We start from the raw sequence: 18,335 nt of genomic DNA, 5'->3' as shown, positions 1-18,335 counted from the left end.
GAAGCCTCCCACCCCCCCCACACCCACACCGAACGTGCTTTCAAATCGACTGAGAGAGATTTAATTACTTTCTATAGTTTTTTAAAACACCCGAAGCCGGAAATTTACCTGCCCCTCAACACACGTCCGCCTCCAAACAACAGCTCCGTCGAGTGGTCGCGAGCGGGACGTGACGTCACTAAACGGGGTGGGGGGGGCCTTGCTTTCCGGATGTGACGTCACCCTCAAGCGCATTGGGTCCACGTGCTCATTCATTCGTTATTCTGCCGGTCCCTGGAACGAGCGTCTATTGTTTATACTGCTCTGGAGGAGTAATCGGATGAGCTATGAAGCTTTTTGTAATTTGCAGTTGTCCAAGTTACAACGGCAAACAATACAAGAAAAACTGGGAGGAGTGCAAAATAGAGAAGATGGTCAGCAAGTCACTGAATATAAAAAACAATAAAAAAAATTTCAAGTAAATGTTTTTATTTATTTTATTGTTTTACCCACGTGACTTTACCGAAACAACCAAAGAGTATGAATTCTTGCAGTCACGAAAGCTTCGAATCTAGAATACATGAATTACTTATTTAAATACGATTGATCAATACAGTACTGGGAAATGCAGCAAAACAACGACAGTCCCAGTAATTGTTATTTTCTTACGGATACTGTTTAGCACGGTTGACTACGTACGGTGCGAAAAAAGTTCAACATATGTGTGTCACATGCAGATGTGCAAAGGCGTGTGAAATACATGTAATATCATATCGAACACTTTTGTCTCTTACCAAAACTCCCAGAATGCGCCAAATCTCGGGAGTTAAAAAAACTTTTTTACCTTGATGGTTACGCTTGAGGGTTAGGGGCCGTCCATAAATGACGTCACGCACCTGGGGGGGGTGGGGGGTTGAGAAATGTGACGTCACATCAAAATGCGCAACTTTAAATAAAGACAACACGTTCTACGGAATTAAATAGACTTTTTAATAAATGTTTTCTCCTACAACAGAGTGCAGCACTACATTAAATACGCACTACAATGACAATAGTTTAAAGCGATTTCAAGCGTGTTTTATTTTCAAAATTGAAATATGGTTGGGGGGGGGGGGCAGAGCTTTGTGACGTCATATTCGAGGGGGGGGGGGATCTGACTTTTTGTGACGCCGTGTGACAAAATGGGGGGGGGGGGGGTAAAAAATCGTCCAGAATCGCGTGACGTCATTTATGGACGGCCCCTTAACAAGCGTGGACAGTAGAAGGCAGTGGAGCGAAATAAATTATTCCGCATACCTCCAAGTTCACCAACCCGCACTGATCATTGTGGTGAAATATCCACCACAGCCCGCAGGTCAGCCTGGTTCCAACTCCTCTGGGTTGGGGGGGGAATAGAGACACCGTAACAGTGATAGTCACCGCTAAGGAAAGTGAACTTGGGTTGGCCCAAGGAACATCCGGTGATGCAGTGCCTATCCCAGCACCCACTAGCGCTGGCCATGTCTGCAAGACGTCAGGAAGCCCCATCCATCAGTGAATTAAAAAAAACATCCTGGACGTTCGTCTGCATATCACACACATTACTAAAAACCAAAAGCCTTGAGAGTATCTGAATGTGGTCTGCTTTGAAATACCAGGTCTAGGTGGCCCAGAGACGGTAGTACGGCAATGGATTCTTAAATCTAAGTGTATCGTTCCCCTTGCATGTGTAGTGAGTTCCAGGGAGACTGACGACGGAGTCGAGGCACACTCTTTTATTAAACTCAAGGACAGTACAATACTTGAAGGGGTAACGGCCCCTTCACCCATACTAGATGGGAAAACACCCCTAGCACTAATTCCCCTGTCCTGTTCCCAGTCCTCCTCTAATAGTGCTACGGGAGGCTGTCTGATCCGGCCCTGGTTAAGCACGGATCCCGGCACCCAGCTAACCCGGCCTTGCTCTTACAAGAGCAGCGGTCCTGGAGCTCTTGGGGCCGCGCCACTGGCTTGCCCTGCTCGGCCCTGACAAGGACAGCGAGCCAGGGGAGTCCCAGGGCCTATTCTGCCGGTCTTCAGACTTCACTGGTAAGCTTCTTCAACACTGGCTCCGAGCTCTCTGGCTCCCCGCCTTTTATAGGAATCCCCTCCGAGGGGCGGAGTTATGGGGGGATCACAGAGCCTCCCCATGGCCCCCCAGTGGTTAACGGATGCGGACGTGGATGTAGACACCCGTGTGTGGGTGCAGACACCCTTGTGTTTTCTGTCCGCCCTTCTCCCCGTAATAACCCCTACACATGCGTGGGGATTACCCGAGTACTCTGGTTGCATGTGGGGCCGTCCATAAATGACGTCACGCGATTTTGGACGATTTTTGACTCCCACGGCGTCACAAAAAGTCAGACCCCATCAAATATGACGTCACAAAGCTGCACTCTGATGTTGTAGGAGTGTTGTTATAACAATTAGTGTTGTTATAACAATTCTATATTTATATTATTGGTTATTTCGGTGAAGTCACGTAGAAGGGAAATAATAATCAAAACGTCGTGAGAATTTTATTGTTTTATTTGTATTATTTTATTATTTCCCTTCTACGTGACTTTACTGAAAGAACCAATAATATGAATCCCTGCAGCCACGAAAGCTTTAAATCGAAATATATATTTACATGACGTCACATTTCTCACCCCCCACCCTCGTCACACATCGTCACAAATGTCTGATCCCCCCCCCTAGGTGCGTGACGTCATTTATGGACGGCCCCTGTCCACATGCCAATCGCGAATGGAACTGGCCATATACATCCGAGTGCAGGCTGCTCTCGATGTTTTTTTTAAGTGAAGCTTTACCATATAAAGGCTTGCAATTTAATTAATAGCAATCGCATATTATCCTTAGGTTGAATTAACTTACACGGTACGTTACCAATGAGGTCCATCTTCATAATAAAATAGGTTTTAGCCAGGAAATTCGAATTTGCGACAGGAAATACTTCTACAGCACACACTGTTACCGCATGGTGGCACTGCTTACTGCTAGCCGTATATTAGGAGGTAATACATTTCCATTTAAAGCTTTCGTGACTGCAGGGATTCATCTTCTTGGTTTTTCGGTAAAGTCACGTAGAAGGGAAATAATAAAATAATAAAAATAAACCAATAAAATAATTCTCACGACGTTTCGGCCACAACGCAAGCAGCCGTCCTCATTGCGTTGTGGCCGAAACGTCGTGAGAATTATTTTATTATGTTTATTTTTATTATTTTATTATTTCCCTTCTACGTGACTTTACCGAAAGAACCAAGAAGAGGAGGTAATCACTTCAAATACATACATGTTAGTCAACCTCATATTTTATACGGATGCCCCGATGTTATTCACGATACGATATTAAAAGTAACGATATGATCATTGCCGTGTAATATTGTTCCCTTCACTTTGCATTTCTCAATTACTGTATATCACTGTGTTGTGATGTTGATGCTTCTAATACGAATAGATTTCTTAAGCGGCGTTCTTCAACTGCAGTTGACTCAATCCTGCCCTTTCGGTTCATTATAACTTTACGATGTAATAGCGCTCATAACGCACATGCTGTCAGAAAATCTGACGTAATATAATGCCACGTTCTGCATGGCAAAGTTTTACAAATCACTTTTAATGGGTGGTGTCTATCTTTTTACTTGAATGATTTCGTAAACATTTTGTGAAAATTAAATACTTAAAAAGTAAAATCTACAATCATATAATAATGAGCAAAACAGAAGTTACGATTATCGTTCACCTTATATCTTACGATGTATTGTAGCATCCCCATATCAAGGCAACCTATTTTCCCATTTTGAAGTACATAGTCTCAGAATAGCCTCATATATGCAAATGAACTGGCAGTTTTACAATAAATATAATGCTGTATTTCAAATAACATTTGTTGCAAGTATCCATGATGTTGCCATTGTGCCGTCAACTTATTAGCAAAATAAATGGTGATCCTTTCACAAGGAACCATTGTGATGATTCAACCCTCAAAACGCCGTTGGATAACATTTCTAAGGATGCACAAAACCCAATTATTCGGGCATCACACTGCGCACTGTATTGACATACGAGAAGAATAACGCAGAATATGCCACATGGGCTACTTTCAAATGAGTGCCATTACGGTGGCATTAATAACTTAGCATGCGATTCAGCATAAAATCAGCATACAAGCCTGCACATGCATCAATCATTAAGTGTTTTCATGAGTCTTTAAAAAGCCACTCAACAAAATGAGATTTTGTTGCAAATTCAGCTTAAAACATCTGCTGGGCATCACTGAGCAAACTCCAACCCATCTAGATATTTTTTAACGCCGTTTCAGAGCAGCTTTCCGTCACATGGTACGTGCCGTTAATAGATTTTTAAGATGTTTTTTTTTACACATTCTGTATTTGCTGAAAAATTGTATGAATTCATTATCATCAGACATGTTCAAACTATTGAACAAACCCGACTGGCAGATTGAATATTACAGGTCACTCTTGCAAATGAGAATATCCTGGTATCTTGAATACTCACCCAGCTAAACAAAATAAACCTGAACTTGAAATCCACTACTTTCCATTAATCATACACTTTTCAGATAAATAACACAAAAAATACTAGATTTGCAGACAAACTCAGATATTTTGTAATACTCCATTTATTTTATACCTTCGTTCACAACATTTTATTCCAGTGGAAAATGTATTTCAGACAAGGCAAAACAAAAAACATTGTAATTTGGCACTCATTTACAAGGATAATCAAGTCAATGTCCGAACACAAGTGAATGACGTTTTTAAACAGTTAATGAATACTTTACTGACGTAGACACAACAGTTTACTTGTTTGTATGACTGTATTATAAAAGGGATCATAATATCAAGGAATAGAGATGCGAGTTTTCATAATATATGGAGCTCTGAGAAGGCACATTTGAAGAGCATTTTAATAAGACTCACGATACAAGGTTTGCTAGTGTGATGAAAGTTTGTAACAGTACAAACCATGACAAAATAGAAGGTCCCGTATATAAATAAATTCAGATCCAAAACATTGATAGAACTATCAATGAACTCAAAACATTAATGTGAAGAAAACATCAACTTTTCTCCTAAATCATGTTTCAGAAAACAGCACTTCCGCAAGATTTCTGTCATTGTGATAGCTTATGGGTCTTTAAAGAAATCAAACAAGAGTACCATACTGTATTCTCAAATATTTGACGAGTATATTTAAAGCAAATAACGTCCCACAGAGAGTTTCATTATAGTCAAAAGTGACATTTAGGTGAAAACCTTTAGAAAAATGCACATTACTTGGAATAGACAGACTTTTTTTTATAAAAAGCAGAATGTTTAAAATATAAATAGCAGGCAATGCAACATAAATGTGCCTGGTGCACACTTAACATTTTGTACATTAACAGAGTAAGAGCCTTTGAATATTGACGAGTTCACATTTGGAAAGCACATATTTGTAAAATTGAAAGTGTGACTTTTCTGTCTTCCAAATCAACGGCAAAGAGAGCTCAATCTCTAGCGTTAACAAATACTAGGCCTTTATCAAACCTCCACGACTTGCAAATAGTTTAACCTTTATCCACCACAACGATGCCCAGTGATAAATAACAGGATCTGTGAGTCTAAGCTGTAGTGTTCAGCACTGGCCTGTGACAAAATCACCTCGAATGTGCCCCAACTCTGAAGCAAAGCAGGATTAATCGGGGTTAGTGCTTGGAGAAGTGATCCCCATGCATCATAACAGATGTCATAGGCTACGGGGCTACGTTTTGGTAAACAGAAGGCAATTAGACAATAGTTATTGTTACACTGTACTTAAATTGCTCCCACATCGATACTAACCGCCTTCACCAACCCACAATGAGAAGCACGGTGAAGTTAGGTCAAGTAACCCATACAACCTGCACAGTGTGAGGAGGCCTTCATCTGCCAGTGGATTGCTAAAAGGGTTAATACAGGGTGGTCCAGATGTCTTGTGACCAATATTGATTGACCTCGAAAATTGTTTCCTTTGCATATTCATTTGTTTTAAATAAACCTTACTTAAACAATATTACGTTTTCGATAATTAAACGGGGGTCACAACACATCTGAACCACCGTGTAGATGTACAATCAAAGGCAGGCGATACATTTCCAATAACATACGGTTGCATTACATAAATGATAAACAAAGCAGCCTATGACCAAATCACATGGAATGCACCCAGAATTCATCAGATCTTGAAAGCTAAGTAAATGCTTGGAGGGGTTGTCACCATGCGCTCAAAAATAAAGACGTAATAGGCCGTTGGCATTAGAGGACATTGTAGCAAAACTCATTGTTCTGCACTCGCGCACCTTTGCCAAGCTACACTGACCAGCATGATGAAGTACAAACACATATCTCTTATTGGTTCTTTCGGTAAAGTCACGTAGAAGGGAAGTAATAAAATAAAAAAATAAAAAACATAATAAAATAATTCTCACGACGTTTCGGCCACAACGCAAGCAGACGTCCTCAGGTGAAAACCAGGTCTGTCGAGGCAACAGCGTCTGAAAACCAGGTCTGTCGCCTCGACAGACCTGGTTTTCACCTGAGGACGGCTGCTTGCGTTGTGGCCGAAACGTCGTGAGAATTATTTTATTGTTTTTTTATTTTATTACTTCCCTTCTACGTGACTTTACCGAAAGAACCAAGAAGATGAATCCCTGCAGTCACGAAAGCTTTAAATCGAAACACATATATCTCTCGTGGCCTGCAAGGCTAACATTGCACCATACATGCACATACATGTTGCTGTGACAAAGGTCGGGACACGCGTTAAGTTCAACAGAACGGAGTTTGCTGTCGAAATTACAGAAACGTACCAATACCAGCCGGTGAGTATATTAACATTTGGGACAATGCAATCAGATACCACATCTCGCATTTGATTAGCCAGATTAAACCACTAAATAACCTGCTCAACGGTCATGAAATACCAGTTCCGCTTGATGCACAAGGGACAATCGCATAAGGTGAGTCGGGATAAGACAGCATCTTCACGTTTATTGTTCGTATGTATATATGTCAAGACAGTAGCGCCTACATGCGGCGTGAGTGGACTAGTGGCCACGAGAGGTAATGACAGGGGAGTCAGCCAACAGTGCGAATGCACTAGTGGCCATGGGAGGTAATGACAGGGGTTTCAGTTGTGAGTGCGAAGGGACTGGTGGCTACGGGAATGATCGAGAAGGGAGCGTGGTCAGGTGATGGAAGAGGACGGTGGAGTCTGCTGGTGGAGCGAGCGTCCAGAGTCAGCGAGAAGGTTCGAGAAGGGGGGCGTGGCCTCGGTTGGTATATAAAGGAGATGCGCAGGAGACTCAAGGCAGTTGCAGTGGGGGTCTCCGCCTGATGTCAAGTAAGCGTGTCTTCAATAAAGTGCCATCTCAAGAGAAGTGTCAAGGCGTCATAACATATGTATTTGGAACTTCTTAAGCATCGTACGTAGCCTACCGTGATATTCGGAGGTGCGGGGGATGGACAACTAAACACAAAAACCAACCATGTTTGAAACATTCACACACCTTCTTATATAGCTTTCCCACGCTTTGCGCGGTAGATGTTGCAAAAAACATCGCCAACATACCAAGACCACACAAGACAGCCGGCTGCTGAGCGGCGAACACGCGACACACAATGTTGTCCCGCGTCCGACCGCTTCGCCACATACGAGCGAATTCAAATCACACAGAGCGAGTTTTGGGTAAAATATGGTCTGCCGCATGTGCACGAAATCTCACGAACTGAATCCGCATAGAGCGTGGGAAACCGATACAGTGGTGTGGTGAGCAGTGAACTGAATACAATTCCAAGGGGGTTGTGGCACCCTCAGTGAGGGCGCACGTACACCATTACCTGTACACCTTATTCGGAAGGTGTACAGGTAATGGTATTGATAAATATAGATCTGCCACTTTCACCAACACATATTACGGAGGGCCAATGGAAATAAGTGGCTTTAAAAAAAAGTGAACTTTTAGTGCCTGCCCTCAGGGATGTACTGTAAAACGACCACTAAAGTATTTTCTGAGCACTATTTATAGGGTATATACACCAGAGTAACCATTCGCCCCCTCATGACAATTCAATTCGTCGCTGCACGTGAAGGTAGCGATTCAATTCAATAATCAATGCTTTTTTCACATTGAGTGGCCCATAGCAGTCATGAAAAGCCATTGCATACAGCACGGAATATTCGAATAAGAATTGTCACAGGTGCGATTCAATGCAAGCATCATTAGTTGACATTGACAAACCAATTGCATCATAACACCATGAGAACGCACCAAGTATTTTATAACACACGGACACTTGCAGAACCTGGAGTGTGTATGGGGAAAACAAAGTATTTAATGTGGTTTGCTCTGTAATTTGGTTTTCAAACGTCACCGTTCCATCTCGCCGTTGACACCGCAAGCAATGACACCTTTTCAAAAAGAGGTTTGCATTACATAAATGAGAAACAAACCATACAGTATACTGTAACACCCTCAATTTGCGATAAACAACTTAATATACTACATCTCAAAGAAAAACAAACATTAAAGTCCATAAAGACAAAATAAATAAAATATGTAGTTTTCTCCCCCCACAATATTTGCAAGTTTCCTTCCCTCCCGCCAAAAAGAATCAATTCTATTGACGAACGTTACACAAAACACGTAGTCCACCCTTGAAATGTTAAATGCAGCAGCCTGTAGGTTTTAAATTTACACAGACCATTACATACACCGTACTACTAAATAGATAAAGGACTACAGAATTATTATTTATTCATCAAAAGTATATCGTCTCAAGTATAGCTTTAATAAACAAACGAAAAAACAAGTTTTGGTTTTGTATGAGTGTAGGTGAAGCACACCTTCCTTCCTGTGCAAATGTCAAAAGAAAGAAAAAAATCCAAATCTTTAATCCTCACCACCTTCCATGACCTTCAACATTTAATCTTGGTGGTGCAAGCCTGTATGCGTATACAAGTCGACTGTGTCTATACCTGGGTACAGTACATTTATATTTAAACAAGCTTTGAGAAATAAAAACAAGGCCCGAAAAGAATGCCATTGTATAACTTGTCAGACCTGCTATATGTTACTTAATCGTTTTAAATGTTCCAGGATTTATTTCGTTACAATGACAATTTGAAGAAGTCAGGAGGGGAAATATCTGTGACATTTTAGGAATATATTTGTCCTGCAAAAACAATCAAATAATTTCGATAGAGCCAGCTGAGAATGCAGTTAAATGTTATCTTCTTGTCATAAAACATCTCATAAAAACAAGGCTCCATATGTCTAAACCAATTTTTATTACCAGCCAGTAAGGTGTGCCAAATTTCACTGCAAGACAATTTTTTTACAGATTCTTCATACCTTTTACTCAAGGCAGCTGCTGTTATGATAACATTGTTCTATACACAGCATAATTTAAAAAGCATAACTTTTTTGGGTGAGGCCATGTCATGATCTGGATACATTTGTGTGGATAAGACCCTCCACCACCCAACACAGCCAAAAATATATTAGATTGTCACGTGTACAAGCGTTACACATGCCACTTATTGTAATATATCACCGGTAAGTTGAAGAACAATTCTCATAACTGAGACTCTTATGGATAAATTTGGTTGTGAAAATTGAACAATATACCCAGAAATCATTTATGAATCTTAAAATTGGTTGGGAAAGCCTGATCGTAAAGTATAATTTACAGTTAAAAATTTTCATTGCTAATGGTGAGAAGATGGATTTCAAATATTTTCTAAGTACTTTTTCAACTACATTTTTATGGAATACATAAATTAACAGGTATAATGTGTAAGAAAGTGATATTTTTCAAAGAACCTAAAAAAAACAATCCATCATCTAAAATAACTTATTTCCTGGAATGTTGGGCACTAAAGGTAGACAATTTGGCACAGATGTGCACTATCATATGACCATTTCTTATGTAGTAATTGGTCATTTTGTAGGTACAATTCTGAATCATTATCACCCAACTTTAGAGAATGTGTAGAAATAAGTTAGATTATTTTATGTCCTGATAATCTGGATTTGAAAAGGTACTTTCCACTCATATACTCCTTACATACTCTACAATTAATACACACGCTCTTGCGTGAAGCCAAACTTAAAGTTAAGGCCACAAGCTGCACGCATTCGGTACACATTCTGACAGTCAATCGAGAACAAAAAAAATAGTCTTGGGATGAGAGGTGAGTTAGAGAACGTCACACGGGAACATTAATGTGGTCTTTCGAAGACAAACTGCTCCATCATGTCTTGCCGTAAAATCAAAATGGTCTCCTGCGATGGTGAACAATGGGACATTTTAAACAGTTTACATTCTGCAATCGAGTGTACAGAAGGTGCCGCTTAGAAAAAAAAAATGCTAATTTTTTAACAAGCAGTTTTCACATACAAATGGCGATGCAATCTGTGCACATGGGGCAAACGTAAATAGGAGGCTGAAACGTTGACTAGATGTGTATGCTAGCAAATAAATCATGTAGAGCCGACATCGGGGCTTCATTATGACATCAACAATAATGGCTTTTTGCATGTAAATCTCCTGGAGTATAATACACCACAGTATTGAAGTGCCAATCGCTAAGTAATTCAGGATCTAATACGATTATTAAGTCAAACATGCTAACAATCTTTAGGTATTTTTTTTATTAATTTAACAGGCATGCAGCTTAATTAGCATACTTCGAACTAAGCCTTTCTCAAGGCAATACAAACATAAGCTCAGATTTAATCAATAGATTTCTCAACAACTACACGATGGTAATGTTAATAACTGGCGGTAAAAGTGTGGCCTTGCAGCCGCTTGCTCAAGTCACTGCTGGCGGAAGGGCTTCCACTCCAGGGTATGTTGGCCTACTCTTTCACGTTGGCCAGACATCTAGCAAGAGGTGGAGTACCCACACTATACCCCACCACACATAGCCTGCGGTGTACCCATTTAGGCTGCTGGGTGGACAGAGGTGGGGGGAGTTTGAACTACTTTGTTTCAACAGCCACACCAGGAGATCCAACCGGTGGCCTCTGGATTGCAATTCCAGTGTGCTCATCACTACACTATGGCAGTTATCCTAGCATAATAGCCGTTGGTATGAGAAAACACTTTAAGACGAGGTGCAGAAAACAAAATGAACCTAGCACTGCAAGACGCTTCTGCAGTGGGAAACGCTGGCCGAAAGGACAGATAAGCCGGTGTTTCGCCCATGTCCGAAACATGAGCAACTTTTACCATGTGTTCTCACCTCTGGCTGGCGTTGCCCACTGCAGAGGCATCTTGCAGTGCTATTTTCATCTGCTGATGGTAGAATAATGTGTATGGATTTTTTTTTTCACTGTTAAGTAGTTTTTAAATACAAAGCTTAGAGGTAAAACAAATATGTAAAAATATATATGATCACCAGTCTGTATATAGCTGATCAAATTTTGTCGTCACTATTTTATACATTTATCAAGGAGCTCAAATATATAGAGTATTCATCATGTATAAATTAGGTGACAAGGCATAAGTAATAATAGCCGAGATATGTAACCAACATTTGCTTTTGAAGCTGAAGACAACAGTCCACTTATCACATTAATACTACTGTAGTTATCCACAAGAGGGTTAAGATCTCTTTTGAACAGACTTGAACTTTGCACACCCAAATAATGAAGTTGAACAAAACTACTAAACATTACATCTTAATTTAAACATTTACATGTAAACATTTGCATTGCCATAGAATTTTTCTTTTCAAATAATTACCCAACAAAAAATAGAAAGTCACTTGGGCTGCAATGTCTGCAAAGGAATTACAATATTCATGTATTACAACGGCAAACTGAAATCGGTGCACTTGCTAAATACTTCTCCCTTAAATACTTTTATCAACAGTTTTTGCCGATAGCCCTGCGTTAAGAGATGATCAGAACACACGCACACAAAGCATCACCACCGATTCAGAAAGCAGACCGCAGTTGGCAGGTCAATAGGTGCAGCTGCTCCGCTGCCATTTCTCCGAGCCTTGGCTGTGTTTTTACATGTCTCACGTCCCTTAACGGGAATTGGTGGGCAACTTCGTATTCATGTAAGCATGTTCAACTTCTTTCGCGCCGTACGTAGCCAACCGTGCTCATCGGAGGTGCGGCACTTGCACGGGCTACACGTTCTGCTGATCGGTGTAGGAGAGCCCCAGCCGCTGGGTACCATACGAGCCGCCACCGTTGCCGGACGTGCAGTCGAGGGGTCGCGAGTCCTCACCCTGGCCAGACTGGCAGGCCGCGATGGCCTCGTTGAGCTCCCGGCGGGCCCTCCGCACCACGTACAGCATGAGGCCCACGCTGATTAACAGCTGTTGGGTCGGCACGTGTACGTATCGTGGTTAGCACTCAAACGATAGGCAGCTTTATAATGGAGGCAATGTTTTCGTGCTGGTGAGGGGGTTGCGGAGACAGTGGTTTGTACATTGTGATATGTGTGCAATGACCCGAGTTACATTTTGGGCCACAGTTCACACGAGTGGTCCACACCCCCCCCCACCACCTTCATCAACCTGCACTGATCAATATGGTGGAGTATGGTAAACAAAATCCCCCAAAAATCGAGTGAGGAGGCCTTCATTCAGCAGTGGATAGACAAGAGGATTGCTAATTATTACAATGTTTACAGTATTATCATTACACGAACATATATAATTTAATGCCCATTTAGTATAACAAATATAAATTAAATGTACAAAGTATGTAATCTTTAATAAATGTTTTATTTTCATGAAATATCCAGTGCTCTATTTGTATGACTTTAGTTGTTATGCTTCTGTTCTGTATTGTGTATCACATTATAGCTTGGTTATTTGTTGTGATTTATAGCTTTCTTAGAATTAGCCACCGACGACAATACCAGCATCATCTAATTTTTAGATACAATTTTTTTACGTAAGAGGATAAAATAAAATAAATGCTGATGGTGGTTGTGTAGGTAGTAATAGCAGTAATGAGCGAATATATTTAATATGTCATGTCTCCAGGCATCTGGAGACTCAAGGGCACCAGTGTCAAACACGCTTAAGTAGCCTCAAGATTAAAGGGACATAACAAGGCCATGCTACTTAATAGATCACGGATGCTGAGCATGACAATACTTAGAAGCAGGTGGTGACTTGTGACCACCTTATAAACTGCTTATAACAACTGGCTATGTTAACTGTGGCATTGACCATAAAACATAGTAGTATATACTTGTATTTTACTGGGAGTGGAGTACGGAAGAGTGGTTATCACGCAGCATTTTGAAGCCAGCAACCTGAGTTTGATTTATGGTAACAGCCAACATCAGTGGCGAGTCATATCTGAACCCACCCTGGCACCCCCCCCCCCCACCCTGGCAACACCCCCCCCACCCCATTTACCAAACTACACTGACCAGTGTGGTGAATTTGTGTCAAACAACCCACATGAGCAACGTGGCATTGGGAAGCCTTCATCCAGCAGTGGATTGACAATATGCTGCACATTATTACTGCATCGTTTAACTTTTTTTTCCAAACACACTATGTAAATGTTCTCACAGTACATTTTCATTTTGCTGCAACAAAATGGTGTAGCTTAAATGAATTGCAATTGGAAAAAAGATTGGTCCAGGCCACGGAATCACTTTTCCAATGTTGAGTCTGCTTTGCTAGCAAGGGCAAACCCATAATTGCTTCTTTGGTTAGCTTCATGAAGAAACAGCAGAAATCTAAAAATCTGCGATCCAATAATCCGCGAATCCTTGTAAATCACGACTGCTCGTGACCGGAGCAGATTGAAAACGGTTCGTAGACTGCAAACCACTACCTGTAGGAGAGGGCAGGAGCGGAGCTGCAGGGAAATACGGAGGCAAGAATCGTTTCGACTTCAATCTTTCGTGATTACAGGAGTTCATACTCTTTGGATCTTTCGGTAAAGTCATGTAGATAGAAAAATTATAAATTAATATTATTATTTTTATATTTTATTACTTTTATATTTTATTATTTTTCTACCTATGTGACTTTACTGAAAGACCCAAACAGCAAGAATTGTTTGTTCTGCATTTGCATAGACTAGCTACGGTCATGTAATTTATATTGATAGAAAAATATTTTAGCAATTTTTTTTTACCTGGCTTTATAGTTTAAAAAAAATCCTTTAACATTGACGAATAAGGCAGATTTTCGCCATTTGGGTCGAAGATAAAAAAAGACATTACCTTGTCATCCATTCAATTCTAATAGACTGATTACATTCCGCACTGCCCTTGTAATCCACAATATATTTTTGCCAATAATGACATTTTGCAGCTCTATCCTCTCATAATCTGTGGCACTCCACGTGGGCAGGAAGATATTTTTCGGACTATTTGGTCTAACCTCCACTGTGTGCCGCAAATTACCGGATCCAATATACGTTCCCCCATATCTACGCAGATTATTGGATTCCTGCTGAATTGGGCAAAGAATTAGAAAAACAGTTCCGCGATGGATCAAAAGCAAAGCATACTCAAAATTGTACCCACTCTCGCCAATGGACATGCCAACTTATCCAACACATTAAAGTATGATATCCGACTTTACGTTTGATTTGTCCCCAATATTCAGTGTCACTACTGCGTATGTTTTCGAGGACGTGCTGTATAGCGCTCTGATGTGTTTTTGGGTTGTACCAAGTGCTATTTGGCATATATACAGTTTCTAAAGAAGCTCCCAGGACGTAGAGCAAAACGTCGCACAACATGCCAAACACGCAGCATGCCCCAAAAACACATTGGATAACCAATTTTCATCTTTATTTTGCAAAACACATCTCCCAACATAATTGTTCCAAGTCCGGCATAATTAACGCAGCAACGTTATGCAGTACCTGAAGGAGAAATATGACGTATCCACCGAGAGTCTGCTGCGACATGACATCTTCCATAGTCCGCAGCGTGGTGCCCAGGTATGAGTTGAGGATCTGCGTGGGCAGCAGTCCCAGTGACGAGGCAATCAGGTAGCTGGGGGTAGGCACGCGGCTGACCTGCATGCACACAGCAGCATGCGCACAGAGGCTTTCAATTTTCATATGCTTCTTTACGACTTGCAGCCTTCCACTTGGCCCATAAACTAAAGCAACGTTCAATATGTCTGCGATAACAATAGCAGTAATGATTAATGGTGAACATAAAATACAGTAATGGACCCAGAAGCAGTACTGCAGTATATTTCTTTTGTGGAATTTTAGCGTTATCCTCCCATACGTGTGGATTTTCCCTTGAAAGACTTGTTTCCACATACAACAAGAGCATAAGCAGAGTTACACGATTTAAAACGTAAGGTATATGATGTGGCACAGACTCATTTATGGCACCTAAAGGTAAAGAAAGGACACACTAGTTTGCCCCTCATGCCAATGTGTTAACTCGACTGTTTTCATCCATCAATTGACTGTAAAGCCTTGGGGACATGCTGCGGATTCCAGGAAAATATATGCATCTCTTCACCCCCATGAAATAAAAACTAAGAGTACTCAACTCGCTTACCGAAAGAACCAATAATATGAATCCCTGCAGTCACGAAAGTTTTAAATCGAAATTTACCCAACTCACTGTGAGGTTGAGGCAAATTCCAGGGGAAGGAAAAGTCAGCCCATCACCCCTACAGCACCAATAAATTAGGTACCACTTTATGGGATGTCAACAGTGGTTATTCTATGTTTAGACTGTTCTCCACAATCAGAATGTGGAATTTACACCAATAGAGATTAGCAATTCTCAGTGCATATTTGGCTATGGGTACACACAATTTATTAAAAAAATCAAGCAGCTCACCAGCTCTCACCTACATCACAACCCACGAAGTAATGAATACTCTTCATAGTTGGCCACCATTGCCAAGTAACCCAGCGGTAAAATAAAAACATAGAAATCACAAACAAGAGCACAATTACCGCGAACACAGCATTCTGCAGGCCGAAAGGGATGGGCGTGAGCCTTGCCAGGGCAATGACCCTGAGGCCGCCTCCGCCCTCCAACACCCTGATGACCGCGCTCATGGTGCCGCTGGACCTCAACCTCGCCGCGGCATATCCCTCAAGCCACCGGCGGCAGCCGACGTGCGCCACGAACGTGCCGATGAGCACCCCGGCGGCGACTAGCGCCAGGCCGAGCAGGAACCCGTAGAGGTATCCGGCGGCGACGTTGAGCACGATGTAGCCCCAGCCCCAGGGGAAGGACACGAGGACGAATCCCAGCACGAACAGCAGCGTCCCAGCGGCCATGTCCACCTCCTGGAGCCACTCGAGGAGGTCTCGCATCACGTAGACGCGCACCGCCAGGAGGCCACCGAGGCAGAGGAGGGACGCGGCGCATCCGAGCGCGCACGGCCTCACGTAGCCCAGGAGGGCGCTGCTGCTCCGGGTGTCTCTCTTCTCCTGCTCCAGTACCAACACCACCTGCGTGCCATCCTCTTGCGCAGTGCCCGAGCAATCCTTGTCACCCTGGGGCGACGGCGCCAGCATCATCACTCCATCGCCGCCGATCTCCTCCTGGTGATGTTGTTGATGTTGTTGTTGTTGGTGGTGGGGCTCAGACGGTCCCGATGTCAGCCGCTCCACAGCGTGGCTCAGCAGTGGCAGCCGCAGGAATGATCGGAGAGCCCATGACAGTGCAGAGGCTGCCCTCTCTGACACTAGCATCGTAATAATAAACGACCACAATGCCAATGCCCCCCTTATCTATCCACAGGAGCGTCAGAGAGCACTTAATACGTTTTTAGTTGCATCCTGTATTGCGAAAGTTGGCCAATGCCATCAATTCGTGTTTGGAATGCAAGCCCGAGGTAACATCATGTTGTTATTGTTGTTATTGCTGCTGCTGCTGCTAATGCTGTGGCTACCAGGCAGACACGTCTCGAGGTGTCACGCACTCGGGTTCGTGCGTCTCGTGGCAGCTGCGCAGACTCTGGGCGGCGAGCATTAAGTGCGCCCACTTATGTACGGTAGTCGATTACCAAACAATATCGATTAATAAACAGCCTTGAAGCGAGCAGCCTGGACGTGGCGTGCGGTTTCGCGTGTCGCCCCCCACCACCACCACAGCCCCCCTTCTTCAATGCGGTGTCACCCGCCCGGCGCTCGCCAAACCTCGCGAATTCACCACCCCTCGACGAACTTGACACTGACGCTGCTGCTCCCGGTGCTGTCGTCCTCCTCTCGTCCACGTAGCTTCCCCTCCCCCCCCTGTGCTCATCGTGGGTGGGCGAGAGAAGAGATCGCGGAAAGACGAAGGCCTCCGTCGATGTGGTCGGGGTACACCCCGCCTCGGCTAGCGGCCCCTACCGAGCGGCAGGCGCCTTGCCCGGCAGGGCGCGCCATGGACGCGGCGTCGGCGTCGCGCGCTGCGAGGCGAACAGGAAAAGTTCAACGAAAGGGAAATTTGGCGACCGCCTTCAGCTGTGGGAGGGCGAATCTTGCCTCGGCTTCTCTTGCTCTCTGCTGCTTGTTGGCGAAATTGAATTGACGGTGTACGGCTTGAAACGGACGATGTTGCTATTGCTGTTATTGTTGCTGCTGCTGTTGCCGCTACTGGCCACGTATCCGCGTGTCCACAGCGCGGGGTGAAGCCACGACCCTCAACACGGAGGGCTCCTGCCCAATGGACGTGGCCCCTTGCCTCGCCCCCCCCTCCCTCGCCCCCCCTCCCTCGCCCCCCCCCCTCTCTCGCCCCCCCCTCTCTCGCCCCCGCCCCTCTCTCGCCCCCCCTCCCTCGCCCCCCCCTCCCTCGCCCCCCCTCCCTCGCCCCCCCTCCCTCGCCCCCCTCTCTCTCGCCCCCCCCTCTCTCGCCCCCCCCCTCTCTCGCCCTCCCCTCTCTCGCCCCCCCTCCCTCGCCCCCCTTCCCTCGCCCCCCCTCCCTCGCCCCCCCCCTCCCTCGCCTCCCCTTCCTCGCACCCCTCCCTCGCCTCCCCCTCGCCCCCCCCCTCGCCCCCCCCTCCCTGTTGATGCTGCAGACAAAGATCCCCCGTGTAGCCTGTGACGGACTGTTGGGGCAAGTGCTGTCAGCCAGCCGCAACCTGTGAAGGAGGGGGGTGGATTCGGTGGTGGTGGCCAGCAGCATACCCCGGACGTCTTTGTCTCCCCAGGGGCGATGTTTGCACGTCGCACCGGGTAACTCGTTTGAGGCCGAGTCGACCTAGGGGAGGCGCAGGACCGGTTCAGATGATCGTCACTGTTGGTGTTGGCCGTGAGCGGGAATCGTAGCGCTAACAGATACACCACCGCTCCCCCAAATACCACGACAACCACCACCAAC

General features: G+C 43.9%; 1 protein-coding gene across 1 annotated transcript; it reads right to left on the bottom strand.

Annotated features, from left to right (window-relative positions):
* Positions 1–6,591: 6,591 nt before the first annotated feature.
* TMEM64 (transmembrane protein 64) lies at positions 6,592–17,694 on the bottom strand. Its single transcript, XM_078864089.1, has 3 exons — positions 15,977–17,694; positions 14,912–15,067; positions 6,592–12,384 (listed from the first exon to the last, which is right to left on the bottom strand). Exons 1-3 carry the CDS (start codon positions 16,721–16,723, stop codon positions 12,193–12,195), a joined length of 1,095 nt encoding a protein of 364 aa, XP_078720215.1. The 5' UTR covers positions 16,724–17,694; the 3' UTR covers positions 6,592–12,192.
* Between the last annotated feature and the right edge of the window lie 641 nt (positions 17,695–18,335).

This window comes from Lampetra fluviatilis, chromosome 17 (assembly GCF_964198595.1).
Source record: "Lampetra fluviatilis chromosome 17, kcLamFluv1.1, whole genome shotgun sequence".
NCBI lineage: Eukaryota > Metazoa > Chordata > Hyperoartia > Petromyzontiformes > Petromyzontidae > Lampetra > Lampetra fluviatilis.
Note: the sequence above shows the minus strand (reverse complement) of the source record. Positions and strands in the feature narration are given on the sequence as shown.

Bases quoted from the DNA above. Each gene is read 5' to 3' on its own strand.
- TMEM64 (XM_078864089.1), bottom strand. From the start codon at position 16,723: ATGCTAGTGTCAGAGAGGGCAGCCTCTGCACTGTCATGGGCTCTCCGA. The intron at 15,068-15,976 runs GTAATTGTGCTC...GTGTGCATGCAG, and splicing joins TGCAGAATGCTGTGTTCGCG to GTCAGCCGCGTGCCTACCCC. The intron at 12,385-14,911 runs GTACTGCATAAC...CCGACCCAACAG, and splicing joins ACGTCATATTTCTCCTTCAG to CTGTTAATCAGCGTGGGCCT.